This window comes from Siphateles boraxobius, unplaced genomic scaffold (genome assembly GCF_051911475.1).
Source record: "Siphateles boraxobius isolate OS27281-9 unplaced genomic scaffold, OSU_SipBor_1 66, whole genome shotgun sequence".
Taxonomy (NCBI): Eukaryota; Metazoa; Chordata; class Actinopteri; order Cypriniformes; family Leuciscidae; genus Siphateles; species Siphateles boraxobius.
The window spans coordinates 25,002,338-25,017,731 of record NW_027509193.1 but is presented as its reverse complement, the minus strand read 5'-3'; the positions used below and the strand labels follow the sequence as shown (position 1 = coordinate 25,017,731).

Genomic DNA, 15,394 nt, shown 5'->3' with positions numbered 1-15,394 from the left:
GATATATCAGTAAATATGTTAATGGGCTATACTTTGTACTATACTTAGTATGAAATAAATATATTTTAATAGGTTTTTTTCCCTAGAGAATTATTTTTAAAGTTTACAAAGACAAATTATTTATTTGTAATAACATGCATGCACAGATTAATCAATCACAACAAGATTAAGGACATGCATTTTTGTTTAAAATTCAAAACAGCTACAGCTTTAAATGTTCTCTTCCTGTATTCCGGTTCTTTTTATACTGTAGTTCCATGTCAGTGTCACATGTGTGTGTATCTCTGTCCTGTGTCATGGTTTAGTCTCTGGACAGTCTGGGTGCTGCTGAAGAGGCTCGCTCTAAACGACACTCTACCTCGGAGCTGGGCAGCATCAGCTACAGTGACGTGAAGAGGGAAGGTTGGCTCCACTTCAAACAGATCCACACTGAGAAGGGCAAGGTAAGAGAAAGAGGCCGCAAGATTAGGGTTAGTTTATAATCCGGGAGAGCAGTTATTAGTGGTTTTGATAAAGATGTGGGCTGGCAACCAGAAGGTTTTAGGTTCAAACTCGACATGCTATTAAGTTGCTTCGGATAAAAGTGTCTGCTAAATGACTAATTAGTTACAGTACCTGTATGATCTGATGGATGAGATTTGTCTTTTCTCTCTCTCCTGCAGAAGGTGGGTAGTGCCATCTGGCCTTGGAGGAGGGTGTTCTCCGTGCTTCGGTCCAATTCCCTGTTCCTCTACAAAGACAAGCGAGAGGCAGTTCTCAAAGGGGCGGCGCTGGGAGGCGGGGCCGACGATGAGCAGCCAATCGGCATCCGGGGTTGCCTTGTGGACATAGCGTACAGTGAAACGAAGCGCAAGCACGCGCTGAGGTTGTCCACGCAGGACTTCTGTGAATACCTGCTACAGGCGGAGGACAGAGAGGACATGCTGGAGTGGATCAGAGTCATCCGAGAGAGCAGCAAGACTGACAATGAGGTGAGAGTGCGATAATGATGTTACATAGAGGCCTTAAACAGAGTGAAATGTCAAGATTAAATTTGTTTCTGGTTTTTTTCAGACGAATGACACTGGTTTTTGAGGTTGTCATTGCTAGTATAGGAATTAAAGCTTGTTGACATGGTGTTTGTGTTTGAGACATGCTTCCTCTCTTACTGCTGTTCACTGTCAGCAGGCTTTACTTTCACTGCCAGGTGTGCTAATAAATGTGAATAATTGTCATAATACATTCATTTTTATTTTATTTATTTTGAATCATGAAGTTTTTCCAATTATGTTGTTTTATTTTAGTAAAGGATAAAGTTTGTTGTATTTGTCATTACCAATACTATCACTGTTTGTTGGTTGATTTCCCTGAAGAGTGAACACACTGTGGCTTTGTGGTTTGCACAGTCCAACATGGCAACATTAGCTCAAACAATGGTTGAGTTTAGGATGAGAAAATTATTTATTTTTCAATGAAATTGAAATGCTCCTTTGTCATGTTTGTCTGTAGGAATTGGGTGTCTCACCACAGAAACTCATAAATAAGAAACTTAATGACTACAGGAAGCAAAGGTGAGATTGGAGATCATGTCACACTTTTAACACATTTTTTACTTTTTACTATTCCAAGGTCAAAATGATCTTCTTCCTCTTGGTTCCCTCCTTTAGTCCAACGGGTAATAAACCAGACTCCTCACCCAGAATGCATCAAATGATACACAGTACAGCCAAAGATGAGAGCAGCCCCCCTAAATCTCCTTGGGCCATAAATATAATGAAGAAGGCTAAGAAGGCAAGCCCTAAAGCCTTTGGGGTCCGTCTAGAGGACTGCCAGCCTGCTGCCAAAAACAAGGTGTGTGCTTTTTGCAGTGTGCTGAATGTATTTCTTATGCTTACTGGTTACTTTATGTTAGTATGCTTTAATGTGTATGTGTTTTTGTCTATGAAGTTCATTCCCCAGATTGTGGAGATCTGCTGCGGGCTGGTGGAGGAAATGGGTCTGGAGTATACGGGGATCTACAGAGTGCCGGGAAACAATGCAGTAGTGTCCTGTCTACAGGAGCAGCTCAACAAAGGAGTAGACATCAACATCGCTGAGGAGGTGAGATGTTTATGCATGATCTCAGTCAGAGACACTATAATTGTTAAACTGCCTCTGGCTCTTTGAGACTACATACTAGTTATATTCACTTCCCATGTTTAAGCGGTTGCTTCCTCATATACTGAGAACTTCAACAACAACAACAACTACTTTCACGTTTTCCTCCTGTACAGAGATGGCAGGACCTGAATGTGGTCAGCAGCCTGCTGAAGTCCTTCTTCCGTAAACTCCCAGAACCCCTCTTCACTGATGGTGAGATTATGAGCATGCTAACTGTGATTTCAGTGTGATTTTATGTGCCTAAATCAATCAAATTACTGGAAACCTTTTAAAAGGTGTGTAAAATGTCATGTAGTTACATTTTATTTCTTCCTCTATTTCTCTTTCTCTCTATACCATTGAAGACAAATACAATGACTTTATTGAGGCCAATCGGATGGAGAGTGCCAGTGATAGGTTAAGGACAATGAAGAAACTGGTATGACCGTGTTTTTAGCATATTTGTTTAAACCCCACATTCTGATACAAGCTTAAGCCATAATTTATTCCAGTGATTACAAAGTTGTATTTTCATTACTCCAGTCTTCAGTGTCACATGATCCTTTAGAAATCATTCTAATATGATGATTTGATGCTCAAGAAACATTAAGAGACATATATTTTAATAATATTTATATGTAATATATTCCTGTGATGGCAAAGCTGAACTTTCAATGTTAAAAAACAGTTGTGCTGTGTTTTTTTTTTCTTTGAGGAATAGAATGCTCGAAAGACCCGCATTTATTTGAAGTATAAATGTTTTTTAACATTAGAAATGTCTTTACAGTCACTTTTGATCAAATTAATTTGTCCTTTCTAAATAAAATTGAATAAAGTCTAACCTCAAACTTTTGAATGGTAGTGTATGAGCAACATTAAGCATTTATTTAGTATTCTCCTTGATTTAGTTTTTCTTTTGCTCTTTTCCATTTCTTCCTGCAGATCCGTGATCTACCAGATTATTACTTCCACACTCTAAAATTTCTAATTGGACACCTAAAGACTGTGGCAGACCACTCCGAGAAGAACAAGGTGAGCGATACTTGATTTTCTGTTATTCAGATATTTTAGTATTTTAAATAACAGTTTTACCATAATTACAACGCATATTTGAACACCACAGTTATTAATTTTCACATTATTATTCAGATGTAAGTTGGGTTCAAATTTGAGAGTAATAAAAAAGTCAGGTTCAGATTGCTCTTAAAATGTTAATTTGTTTCTTGTTATTTTCTCATCTCCTAATGCTTCAGCAATTTCACCTTAAAAAAGCAGCAGAGCAGCTCATTTAAACTGCATACAGTAGCATGCTTGTTTATGGTAGTTGAGTCTTACGGTGCACTTGTGCAGATGGAGCCACGTAATTTGGCGCTGGTGTTCGGCCCCACTCTTGTCCGGACCTCAGAGGACAACATGACAGACATGGTCACCCACATGCCTGACCGCTACAAAATTGTCGAGACACTCATTCAGCATGTGAGGCACACCGCTGACAAAACACACAACTGAGATTACAGATAGCCTCCATTTTAGTTATTTTAAACAATGATTTTCTTGCTCTCTACGCAGTATGTCTGGTTTTTCGTTGAAGAACACGAAAAGGATGAAAAGGTTTGTTTTCTTTATATGTAATGTTATTGAGATTCATAAAAAATATATATATGAATCATCAAGTCATCTACAGTATATGACTAAGCTAAGCATTTAAAAGTGACAGTTTTTCATGTGTTTTGACTAAATGTTTCAATGTCGCCCCTCAGACACCTGTGGACACGGAGGATGTTCAGCCCGCCCCAAACATAGATCACCTCCTCCCTAACATTGGCCGGACAGGCCTGCTAGGGGAGGCGTCAGGTGAGACATCTTAACCTGTAGTCTCCTGACTAACTGCCATTGGCTAGCAGTCATATTCCACCTCAGATGACTAACACTAGATACATACTTTCATCTGCATGTGAATGGACACATCTGTCTTTTGGACATGTGACAGTAGTAGACAGCAGGTCAAACATGTTTCGGTTTTCCTGCATGTTGAATGCTCTACACTTCTAAGTTTTGTTTTTTAAAGAATCTTTTTCATTATATTCACTTTCTACTGTCTTTCTCTGTACATTTCTGCATTCCTTTCTTAGCTGAGCCTGTGGAACAGCCACTGCGGTAGGATGGGTTCCCCCTGCCATGCTCTCTCTCTCTTTGTGTGTGTGTGTTCAGGAGTATGTATTTAATGTTCAAGTGGGAACGTTAATATTTGTATCAAGTGATGAAGGTGCTTATGGGCCCCGTATATACCTAGTATTAACATCTGTGTTACTTTGAAGTGCTACATTCAGCTGTAAAAAGGATTCCATGTTTTGTTTTTTACAAAAGCTAGTTTATTCTCATTCAAACCAACCACATTCAGAAATAGCTTAGTTGGGGTGTGTCTAATATTTTGTCATTTTTAGCATGATAGTATGGGTCTAAATGATTTTGGACATTTCTAGTCAAAAATTTGTTTGGTTATATTTCGGTTTTGACTTTTAAATGAGCATATACTGCTTAGTATATACTATAAAATATTGGCTATTATTTACACTATTTTTTGATTGATTGTTTTTAAAAGAAAGAAGTCTCTTATGCTCACCAAGGCTGCATTTATCTGATCAAAATACAGTAATATTGTGAAATATTATTACAGTTCGTAAGTACCTTTTCTGTTTGAATATATATTTAAAAAGTAATTTATTCCTGTGATACAAAGCTGTATTTTCAGCATCATTACTCCAGTCTTCAGTGTCAAATGATCCTTCAGAGATCATTTTAATATGATTTACTAATATATATTTGCTGCTCAAGAAACATTTATTACTATCATCAATGCTGAAAACAGTTTAATCAGTTAATATGCCATTAATATGCCATTGTTAAATACAATTTTAATTTCTTTAAAAAATACTTTTGAATGGTAGTGGTTTGTATCAGGTAATTATCATAGATAATTAAAAGTAATTATCATGTAAAATTATTTCTGCAAAACATTGAAGAGCCCAGGCTTCACAGTTGTGACTTTTAAATACAAAGTGATACACATGCCAGGTAAACGGGGCCTGTGTGTTGTGGCAAAATTGTGTTCAGTTTGTCCTTCTCCCCCCCTGACAATTACAGTTTCTACCCTTGCTCCTCCCATAGCTTCTTTCATGGGTTGATGTCATCAGTATGTGCCGCGATGTCATCAGTGTGCGCTTTATCTTTACCACTGGCTGCTGTATATATGGGCTCCTTCACTTCTTCTTCTATGACCCTGTTCACATTGGAACATTAACTGACAATCAATGGCTGGTCGTTTGTTACACAGATGTTGCTTATAGTGTATCTTGTGTGAACACTGTCTCACAATCACTGTTTATGGGGGTAATGCTTAATGATTGACACAGAGACTGCTATAGGTCTTGTTTAACAATGTATTAAAGGAATAATACACCCAATTATAATTCTGTCATCATTTACTCCCCCTCATGTTGTTCCAAACCTGTATGAATTTCTTTCTTCTGCTGAACACAAAAGAAGATATTTTGAAGAATTTCAGTAACCAAACATTTGATGTACCCCATTGACTTCCATAGTATTTTTATTTTTTTTATGCTATGGAAGCCAATGGGGTCCATCAACTATCTAGTTACCAACAATCTTCAAAATATCATCTTTTGTGTTCAGCAGAAGAAACAAACTCGTACAGGTTTGAAACACAAGGGTGAGTAAACAAAGACAATTTTCATTTTTGGGTGAACTATCCCTTTTAAGTTAACTTTACTGACAACCACAAAAGTTCACTTCTCCTCTGTGCCTCTCATTAAAACAGCAAATATTTAACATGGTGCCAACATGTTTGTTTTTTTCACTAACTTCCTCTCACAATCTCTTTCCCTATCTCTCTGTTTTTAACTGACCAGACTCAACCAACAGTGATTCTGCAAAATCTAAGGTCAGTATTGACCAAAGGCTATTTAATACGTTTGTTTTGTATAATGTTGGTATTTGAATGTGTTTTTCTATGCATTTGGATGCTAGAAATTAGTAATACATTTCAGCAATTTTTTTTAACTTTAAATCATAATTTATTAGTAATAACATAGTCATATTTAATTTTGCTTTCTAGATTTTATATTGTTTAATATTTATTTTATTTATTATAATAAATACTTTCCCTCTTTATTTAATATTATTTGTTTATTGTTTTAATATTTATTATGAATTATATATTTTTATTTATTCAGTTTTGATGTAAATATTAATGTTTTTATTGTATCTTTTTAAATACATATTTAATAATAAATAAATGCATTTAATATTTATTCATAAAAATGTATTTCAAAATTTTAATTGTATAATATTTAAAACTTAGGGGTCGTGGGGATCAAAACGTGACTTTACTGCCAAGGATATCCTGACGTTATCGATTATGTCGGCTGTGACCCGAAAACGCCGGAAGCGACATAACGGCCGTCTCGTCGGCAGCAGCACAGACGACGATTCTGAGCACGAACCCATTAAATCCTGTGTCTCCGAAAAAGACGATTTGCAAGAGATGGGGCGGGTGGCATCCTTCTGCGCCCCTCGAGCGGAGGAAGAGGAAGATGAAGAAGAGGAGGAGGAAGATGAGGAAGAGGAGGGTGAGAGACAGAAGGCACAGAAACAGAAGGAGGAAGTAGTTCCCAGCATTTCCTCGACAGAGGAAGCGCCACCAGCTGTGCTGCTGAGCGAGGAGGAGGAGCAAAGGTCCGAAGTGAAAGGTCGCAGCTGGCGAGGAGATGATGCGCGGTCTATTATTTCGGGCTACTCTACTCTATCCACTCTGGGGCGGAGCTTAGCATCAGAGAGGCGGGGCGATGATGCAGATGATGAGCACAGTGAACTGGTGAGTGAAACCGATAACGAAAGCGGATTCGCCTCGCGCTCCCTCACCCAAGAGAGGCCGGAAAAACCAACCCGTTCTGATCAAAATTCACACGCCTCACCCGAACCGACCGCGCCACGCAGTTTCCTCTATGCGCACTGCAAATCCCAGACGGCCTCTGCTCCCTCTGCCTCCACCCTCGCTCCGCCTCCTCCTTCCCTCCACATCACTACCAGTACCAACCCTGAACACCAAGCGAACGATCTCGCAGCACGTTCGTCTACTCCCTCAACCTCCTCTCACTCATCATCCGCCTCCCAGCGCCTCCACAGCCGCAACTCTTTTAACTCCCACCGCCTCATACAGTGTGACACCCTCGCACGGCGTCGGCTAAAGTCAGACAAAGCCAAAGGGTCCTCGTTGGACCTTTCAGAATTGTCAACCTCCTCCGCCATGGAGGGAGAACGCCAGTCAGGTGCAAATCAAATCCCCGATTCCTCTCCGTCTCCTCCACCAAAAGCCAAATCCTCCAAAGAGGTTGACGTGAGAAAAGAGTGTACGCCAATATCCTTGGCCGGTCTTGGAAGTAAGAGCTGCTTGTTTTCCCCTGGGCAGGGTTCCCTGGCGGATCAGGTACGAGCTCGGCTGATGGGATCAGCGGATGACCTGCGCAGCGTCGGCCTGAGGAAGCAGCTCTCGCCTGAGACGCGCAGAAAGAGACGTGCGTGGAGGAGGCACACAGTGGTGGTCTCCCCCACAGATTGTTCAGGGAAAAAAAAGCCGGCGCTACCCCCCAAACCGCTAACTTCACCCACCCCTGTTGAAAAGCTGGACGTTGGAGAGTCCCACCCAGAGTGCTCAGAGACTGAAGCCCCTATTGCACGTCGGGCCCTGCCTACCTCGCGTTTCCGTGATTTCTTGTAGCAGTGATGGTGTGTACAGGCTAGTGAACCAAGAGAGTTGGATTTGTGTTGTGTTGTAGCTGAGTCCTCCATATGTTTGATATGAGTTCACACGGACAGCGATTAATATCATTGTAGAGTACTTTTGGTCGGTAGATGTTCATACTCACTGCAGCGTCAAACTGGACCAGGTGGCAAATGATGTGAGTGTCATTGTGAACCATTCAGAATTGAACTGAGCATTCTTTAAACTTCCTGTTAATTTTCTTGAATTGGCATTGAATTTAAATTGAGGTAGCAAACAAGATGCCCAATTGAAATTAGAATTGAATAAATTGGAATTCAAATGAACTGAAATTTAAATAAAACCGCAATAAGGGGGTTTACAAGACCTGTCAGTTGTTTGCTTTGTTCTGAAACGGAATTTCAATGTTGCATTTCTCCCTTGGTTCGCTTTCACAAAGAACATTTTTATGCAATTAAATATTTTTACGTTTAATCAAGTCACACCTGTTTCGAAGAATAACAATGACATTTTAAAATGAAACGGTGGTCTTTGGTTTTTAGCTGCGATAAGAATAAAATTGACGTCAGTTACTTCGTCAGTTACGGCTCGTTAGATCTAGCAATCTGCCTGCTTTGAAACAGAAAAAAACGGTATTTAAGATTACATTTTGTTGAATTAATATATTATAGCATTTATTTGAGATGGAGAGAGAGAGGTGCTTACCTGCGTCTGTTCAGTGTCTCTCTATTAAAGGGGCATTCAGCAACTCTAGCTATGTCTTCGCTGATTTTCACTTTTGTTGTCGCATGTTTTCTCAACGATCTCCCCCTACAGCTGTGAGGCGTATATTTCACAACAATGTCGTAAGAAAACTCACTTGCGACCCCTCCTCCCCCTTTCTACCGCTGCCCATGTGCATTTGCTATTATCGGAGCCGGCCAACTTTATCGTGTGGAGCTATGTGTACCGAGGTGGGTAATACGTCATACACATTGAGGGCGGCGTGTGTGTTTATGTCGAATTGCCGTAAAGCCAAGCAGTTTGTGTTTCTCTCTTGTTCTCACTTCTCATGAGACTTCCCGTTTCTAACTTACCGGGACGTTAATCCTCATGTTGCGAGGTTGGTTTTCCCCCTAGGAACGTTGGGGGGAGCGGGGAAAGTCACCATTCTCACCACAACAGGTTATTAAACCATCCAAATGATTTCTAAACGGTTTTATTCAGTTGAAATAGTTGCCGAATGCCCCTTTAACAATGAAGCTGTGCGTTTACAATTACTTCAAAATAGCGATGTAAACTCCTCGTTGCTGAGAAATGTAATGTAGCAATTCCGTACCGAATCTATTCTATTACTAAAAGTCGCTGGGCTGCGTTGATACGTTTCTGTGCTCCTGAATTTGTCAGTGCGTAGTGCGATCTCCGCTGAGTCCGCTTTCTGTGTGAGAGTGACTTAAATGTGTGTGCGCTTAAAACAGCGAATTAATATGGGACGGTGATTCAACTGACTTGGAACTACGTGTGCATTAAACGGTTTTATTGCACACCTTCCGGCCAATCAGAATCGGGTATTCAGACAGACCATGGTATATGCATAAACAAACAGAAACTAAGGGAGAAATCGTGCCAGGTTCCGAAACAAATGCTCCAATTGAGCCAGGTGTGAAAACGCCCTAATTGTCATTTGTAAAAAGAAATGGAAGTTGTCAAGACAAATTTCTGCTTCATTTGAAATGTCACCTATAGAAATGTGTGCTTATTTTTATATACTTCTTTGTATTTTACAAAAAAATCAAGATTCATTTTATGGACCAAGGTGGAAAAACACTTAATTCCCCATAATATCATTAACTGTTTTTTTTTATACATTTCTTTAAATTGTAATTTCCTTGAATTGTTCCATTTTCATTCCAATTCAAAATAAATTTTGAAACCTAAAACGAAAGGGATCCGACCATATAAACTCCAAAAAAAAATCTTTACCCTGGTCTGTATTCCCATGCACTGTAACTGCCTCACATTACTTACTTGTTCATTTGCATAAAAAATAACTCTTTTTTTATCCAAATAAGCAATTAATGTCACAGTCGCTTACATTGCCTGAAATCATTCTTAATGAAGATGAATCCAGTCATTTTTTCATTGCAAATCGCTGTCGTGTGAACAGCCTTTTAGGTCGCCATGTGAGTATAAAATACAAACTCCGACTGTTTAAATCTAATTTACATCACTCTTTCTCTCTCTGACCAACTTTTCAGTGTTGCCAAAGTTTTTTCATCAACATCTTCTTTTCACATTTTCTTCTTCCTTTTCTTGGCCAGTCACGTGACAGAATTCTGTAATGCCAAGACCCTCACGACTCAGTGCTTTTGTGTTCTCAAGTCCCAGACGAACCAATTCTCCGAACGTGCCGGTACAGTATTGGTTAAACAGTGTTAGCAAACAGGAACAGTGTTGACAGTTTTACTAGTTTTAGCACAGGCCGTTGAGCTCAGCGCAGGTGCATAATTCAACCATTAACTCGCTACATTAAGTTCCATAAGAGGCAGTGTGGTGTGTTCACCTTCCCACATATTCCTTTACATTGAGTAATGGCTCATTGGTGAAATCACTTCAAATGAGTGTGTATGTGTGTCTGAAATTGCCTGTGTAAACAGTATGTGCTCGAGTATGTGTGTCAAACGATTTTGTAACATTTGTACAAAGCCTTGCTTAAGTTAACCTTGTAAATATACATATATTATATTGTCATTTCTTTTTTTCCTTTATTTTAGTTTTTATATGGTTTACAAAAGTGCACTTAGGTGCAGTCATTTCTTTCAAGATGTTACTTGAAATGTTTTCCTTAATATTTTTTGTTTTGTTTTATACACAGTATATATTATACATAAATTTTGTATGAATATAATAAGTACTTTTATTTGGAAACCTTGGGGTGTTCCTGTTTTAACTCCACTAGACTGTTTTCCCTGTTAATGGCCTTTCTCTGTGACTTACAAATACTATGCAGAAATCTATTCACCTCAATGAAAAGAACAGAGATCTAACCTGCAAAGAGTGTCTGTCACAAGCTATAATAAATTCTTATTGCAGAGCTTATTTCATTTGGGTTTTGTCCTTTGTCTTGTACTGAAGTCATGTTTGTACTGTAATACACCACATGAGTTTCGGACAGTAGTTCTCAATTATTTACACGTGTGATTATTCCTTTCACATCTAATCAATAATAAGAGGTCTGATCAAGAAGACATAGCTATGCACTGCACATCATACACGGTAGCCATTTCAGATGTCTTTGACCTTGGTAGGCCTACTGATGTTTTATTATATAATGTCATTATTATATAATTGGGGGGGTACAGTTTGTAAAAAAACATTACATCTATGGGAAGTCCCCATAAAACATGGAAACCAGTGTGTGTTTACAGCATAGTTGGACCTGTAAAACCTGTCAATGTGTTAAACAGGTTTGGCGTGTTTTATTTCTTTTACAGTCTTCAATTTAAGTTTCTTCAAAACTTTAACAATCACTTCCTTTGTTTATTTAAAGGGTATCTGTTCAATTACTTATCATTAATTAATATTTTAACCTCTACGAGGAGATATTATTGAAAGATAGATTCTCAGATTTTCCATGAACATCATGACACCTTAAGTAAAAAAAAATTACAATGGCTACAATCCATTAGACTCATCAAACTGTAATGCGTGTGTGTGTGTGTGTTCATGTATTTCCTTACCAAAGAAAGACTGCTGCCGTTTTAATAATAGTATTTGTTTTCCCTAAATAGATTAATTTATTTATCGTCCATTTTAATTTAATTTTCATCTCAACAGAAGGTATAGGCTAAGTATTACTCTGATGTGTGAAGGTATGGGTTTATTGTGAATGTCCGACATTTTTATAACCAAGTCACTACCCCGTAAGAATACTTTATTATTATTATTCATGTATTTTATCCTGTTTTGTTTGATCTCATTTTAATTCATTTTAATTCAGGTCATTTCATTAGTATGTCAGCAGATGGCAGCATTTATCACGGTGTGTGAGCTGTCAGTAGCCTAAATCTCACACAGCAGCTCATGTGACATTTAACTCTGAATAAAGAACAAAAAAATTCAACTCTGAACAAACACAAGAGGTGGAGAATAAGGAAGGGTCTTTGTGAAGTTCATTCAACCTCATTTTATATTTTTGTTAGCAACAGTGTCTCCAAAGACAAAATTTTCCAGGCTAAAAACAAGTAGCCTAACAAATCAATTACGCAATCTATTTCTCTATCCAGACATTTTATCTTAAAGCAGAGGCTGTGACAGTAAATGTGTCATACAGTGTGTGAGTGAGTGACTCGTGCTCAGAGAAATATTTATCGCTCCTCGCCGGACTCGAGTTACGCGCTGCGTTTTTAGAAGCGTCAAGTGTTACGACAGGCATCGCGGCGACAGCAGCGCTGATGCATTGACCGAAAGATTTAAACTCGCACTTCTGGACTTGGACTTTTGTTTTTGGTCTATTGATTATTCACATTTACCTCTCGGTTCAGGGCGGTTATAAGTAGTCCTGACTGGAACCGACGGAATATATTCAACATGTTGGGGAGAAAGAAGAAACCAGAGACCGTTCAGTCTGAAACTAAAGGGTTCGAGTCGAAAACCCACGATCCACTTCGGAAGCTTGGTGAGATGATCATACATTAAGACAAAAATGCCTAATATACTCCTGAGTCTGAATGTTACTTTAAGTATGCATGCTATGTTTAACCTAAAGAAAGTTTTCAGTCACTTTACAGACAGTAAGCGCAATCTCAGCAACTAACTTCTTCTAAAATCTATAAGATCGCTTTGTTAAATAAGTCATATGAGCAAATTCACCCATTCCTCACTAAATCAATAAGGACCTTAACTCATCTTTAACTCATCTGTTCATTTTGCGTGATATGATATATGAACGTGAATGTGAACTCACGAGATTTGTTGTTTTATTAACCCTTTATTGTCTTTGGGACTTTTTAACCAGTTTTTGGGGAAAGAATACGCGATAAATAGAATACACATAATTTTTGCATTGGTACCTGGATTTTTGATTTGATATATTTATATAATTAAACAACAGTTTTTAGTTCTGGTCCTCTATTTTGATTGGCTGAGCATCACTCTGATTGTCTGTTTGTTTCAGACCACAGTATTGAGTGGTGCAAAATGATTATTATTATTTTTTTATTGGAAGTAGTTGTTATTCCAACTGCAGTGAGAATCATTTTAGAGCATTTTTTTGTCTATAGTAATGCACTATAATACAAATTTTAATTATAGGGTCTTTAGACCTGTTTTACCTTAATCAATAATTCATTAATATAATATTGAAGGATCAAAGTTGGGTGCACTTGAGGACGATATGTGCAAACCGGCCGTCAGTATGATGTTAGATTGACGTTGGACCCCAACGTTGGACAGACGTTGCATTTTGATTGAAAATGAAAATCTGGTTGACGTTTGGTTATGACGACAACCCTATTTTCATTTTCAACCAAAATGCAACGTCTGTCCAACGTTAGATGTTGACGTCATTCTGGCGTTTGGTTATGACGTCAACACGATTTTCATTTTCAACCAAAATGCAACATCTATTCAACGTTGGAGGAGGCGTTGGGTTATGACGTCAACCCAATTTTAATTTCAACCGCAATGCAACGTCTGTCCAACGTTGGATTTAGAAGTCAATCTGACGTTGGGTTATGATGTCAACCCGATTTTCAGTTTCAACCAAAATGCAATGTCAATCCAACGTTTGATGTAGACGTCAGACTGACGTTGGGTTATGCTCAACTCGATTTTCATTTTCAACCAAAATGCAACTTCTTTCCAGCGTCGGATGTAGAAGTCAGTCTGATGCTGGGTTATGACGTCAACCCGATTATCATTTTCTACGAAAATGCAACATCTGTCCAACATTGACGGTAATCGTCAGTCTGACGTTGGGTTGTGACGTCAACCCGATGTTGGGTAAACCTCCAACGTTGGACATTGCATTTTGGTTGAAAATGGAAATCGGTTTGACGTCAGACCCCAATGTTAAGCTTGACATCAAACTCACATATTGGGCCAACCTCCAACATTGGACAGACATTGAATTGTGGTTGTAAATCAATAGAGTTGATGTCTTTAAATCAGCTCCAACTTTGAATTTTGGTCAGAAATCAAAATCAAATATCTGTCAAAACACAACATTAGCTGTCAAATTCCAACTTAATACCAACCAAAGAAATATATGGTTATTTTGTTGGCATGACATTGAACTTTTAACAGAGCCATGTTTTCGTGGTAGAATAAAAATCAACATACAAAGAAACTTCATGTAACAACAAGGTCGAACAGAGGTCAAGATCCAATGAGAGACAACCCAAAAGTAGAAAAGTAACTTAAAAATCTTAGTGAAACTGGAATCCACAAATGTTGTTTATTAGATAAATGACAAAGAAATTAAATGGATTATAAAATAACCTTTTATTTTATTACATTATTTTAAATATAGTTTTCAACTATAACCATTTATACTTAACATTATCCTTATTCTAAAATCGTACAAATGTTTTTCCTGCCACCTCCGCCCACCCTGTCTCGGGAATATTTTAAACATAAGGCGACAGCCGCTCCAATGTTTGCCTCCGTCTCCTTTGGATTCCTCTGGTCTCTGTAAGAAATATTTGAAAATTTAAATTATGGGGAATATAAGATATGATGCACTACAGTAAGCAAGCATTAAAACATTAAATTGCAAACTAGCAATAGCAAGCTAACTTTGGAAGCATACAATCCCACCCTCCCTTCAGAGCGTCTCCAAAAGACATGCTTCCACTGCAAAGAGCCAGGAGGAGAGACATTGGTGGTGGAGAGTGCAACGCTTTTAGATTACCATTTGTCTCATTCACTGGTGAGACATTACAATTGTACAATTGATCTTGTTTTCGGATATTAATAAAACAGCACTTGGGTTCTGCAACTTGCCTTCAGTGGACTCCCTATTACAGTTCATTTGTTCAGTTAATTTTTTTTTACAAATAAAACCTTTTTCACATGTTGGTTCAGGAGGAACTGCTAATGTTTGGCATCTATTCTCACTTTCTCTGCACCATGAACACGCTGATCACGTGTTTGTCTTTGCAAACAAGTTGCGTAGAGGTATGCAAATGTATATAGGTAATAGGTATATAATAGGTAGGACATCCTATATATAGCTACCAGGATAGGAACACACTTTTGTGTTCTAATGCTTCTAATTTACAGCCAGGAAGTGGGTCAGGAATAGGATTTCAAGTAATTTTGAAAAAATAGTCAAAAAAGAAAATCACATACCCCACCTTTAAAGGGTAAGTTCGGCGTTTTACAAGTAAAGCCCTGTTTTAAGATCGTTTCTGGTGAAATCGAACGATTAAGATTAAAGTTTGGACACATGCTGCTGTCCCGGGAATGTTAGTTTTTTGTGCCTTCCCCCCCCCC

At 38.4% G+C, this 15,394-nt stretch overlaps 2 protein-coding genes across 10 annotated transcripts in view; both read left to right on the top strand.

Moving 5' to 3' along the window:
• Positions 1–10,996, top strand: part of arhgap23a (Rho GTPase activating protein 23a) — a 71,555-nt gene extending 60,559 nt beyond the window's left edge. For 7 of the 9 annotated variants that reach the window (XM_077213217.1, XM_077213219.1, XM_077213216.1 and 4 more), the window contains 13 exons: positions 306–443; positions 663–971; positions 1,489–1,550; positions 1,647–1,830; positions 1,927–2,079; positions 2,253–2,331; positions 2,484–2,557; positions 3,061–3,150; positions 3,469–3,594; positions 3,688–3,729; positions 3,879–3,972; positions 6,048–6,079; positions 6,500–10,996. In XM_077213217.1, the coding sequence (XP_077069332.1) occupies positions 306–443; positions 663–971; positions 1,489–1,550; positions 1,647–1,830; positions 1,927–2,079; positions 2,253–2,331; positions 2,484–2,557; positions 3,061–3,150; positions 3,469–3,594; positions 3,688–3,729; positions 3,879–3,972; positions 6,048–6,079; positions 6,500–7,915 (2,799 nt within the window). In that variant the 3' untranslated portion in view covers positions 7,916–10,996. Of the gene's footprint in view, positions 1–305; positions 444–662; positions 972–1,488; positions 1,551–1,646; positions 1,831–1,926; positions 2,080–2,252; positions 2,332–2,483; positions 2,558–3,060; positions 3,151–3,468; positions 3,595–3,687; positions 3,730–3,878; positions 3,973–4,250; positions 4,276–6,047; positions 6,080–6,499 lie in introns of all 9 variants that reach the window. The other 2 variants (XR_013196826.1, XM_077213222.1) reach the window with 2 other exon arrangements.
• A 1,030-nt stretch (positions 10,997–12,026) lies between these two features.
• Positions 12,027–15,394, top strand: part of plcd3a (phospholipase C, delta 3a) — a 37,491-nt gene continuing 34,123 nt past the window's right edge. The window contains exon 1 of the mRNA XM_077213240.1: positions 12,027–12,575. Coding sequence (XP_077069355.1) covers positions 12,488–12,575 — 88 coding nt within the window. The 5' untranslated portion in view covers positions 12,027–12,487. The remainder of the gene's footprint in view (positions 12,576–15,394) is intronic.